General features: G+C 43.3%; 1 protein-coding gene across 1 annotated transcript in view; it reads left to right on the top strand.

Moving 5' to 3' along the window:
* The window catches only part of LOC101863391 (sialin), a gene marked incomplete in the record, with an annotated part of 24,407 nt that overhangs the window by 17,346 nt on the left and 5,952 nt on the right, over positions 1-1,109 (top strand). Inside the window, 1 exon segment of the mRNA XM_013089546.2 lies at positions 945-1,090. Within this exon segment, the coding sequence (XP_012945000.1) occupies positions 945-1,090 (146 nt within the window).

Below are 1,109 nucleotides of genomic sequence, written 5' to 3'. Positions count from 1 at the left end.
GGGGTGTGTGTGTGTGTGTGTCCTACCAACTGAAAATGTTTAATGTGTCCCGCTTGCTCATATGACCATATGCAGTTGCGAGTGCTGTAAAACACTTACAGGACTTATGTCACTCTCTGACTGCAACCATCGGTATATTGCATAATATGTCATCGAAACAAAAATGATGTCCCCTTTTCTTTAATAATAATGATAAATGACATTTGTATTTAGCGCTCAACCCCGATTAAAGTACACTGGCTCTGAGCGCTTTACAATACAGTACAACGTACAACAGTAACATAAAACGTTATGTTCTGACTAAAAGAAAATTACTGGAAATATTAATCTTATTTTAATGTAGAAACGAAAACGGCTTCAGCTGACATTTGAATGAATCTTTCCTTCTTAGTTTTAGTTTTAGTAGAAGTTTTACGGCACTCGCAACTGCATAAGGTCATATGAGTGCCAGAAGATAAGAGGTGTTACAAGAGGGTAACAAACATAAAAAAGAAGGAGAGATAAGGACGATAGATGTTTGATAGGAAAGAAGAAGCAAACCACACCAGAGCACCCGCCAACCACCCACATCTTTCCTTCAACAACCCCTGACCCCTTCCTCCTGTATATATGGTCGCTTTTAAGGACAACCGGGCTAACCCAGATTTCGGGGGTTTCCAGATATCTTGACCTACACCATAAGTGGGCATTGCCCTACCTATACAAAAAGTTTGGTTTCATTGGTGTGTATATTTGTTTGGTTATAGAGAAAACTCTCCTTGTCTTTTAAAGAAACTGAACAAGGGGCAAAAACTTCACCATCAATTAAAAACCCCACCAGCATTTTGCGGGATAGCCCCCTTGTGCTTAAAAGAGACCATATGTCATTGAAACAAGAATTATGTCCCCTATTTCCTTCCTTCAACGACCCCTGACCTTTTCTTCCTCCCGTATGTTTGTACCAGCCTTCGCCCTCCAGGCTGTGTTTATGGTTGCTGCGGGTTACCTGATGTCGCGAGCTGCGGCCGTGGCATGCCTGACTGTCGCGGTGGGCATCGGTGGGTTTGCCTGGGCTGGCTTCAGTGTCAACCATCTGGATATTGCTCCTCAGGTAAGCTGGGGGAGGGGGG

The sequence above is a fragment of the Aplysia californica genome, unplaced genomic scaffold, assembly GCF_000002075.1.
Source record: "Aplysia californica isolate F4 #8 unplaced genomic scaffold, AplCal3.0 scaffold00977, whole genome shotgun sequence".
NCBI classification, from domain to species: domain Eukaryota; kingdom Metazoa; phylum Mollusca; class Gastropoda; order Aplysiida; family Aplysiidae; genus Aplysia; species Aplysia californica.
Note: the sequence above shows the minus strand (reverse complement) of the source record. Positions and strands in the feature narration are given on the sequence as shown.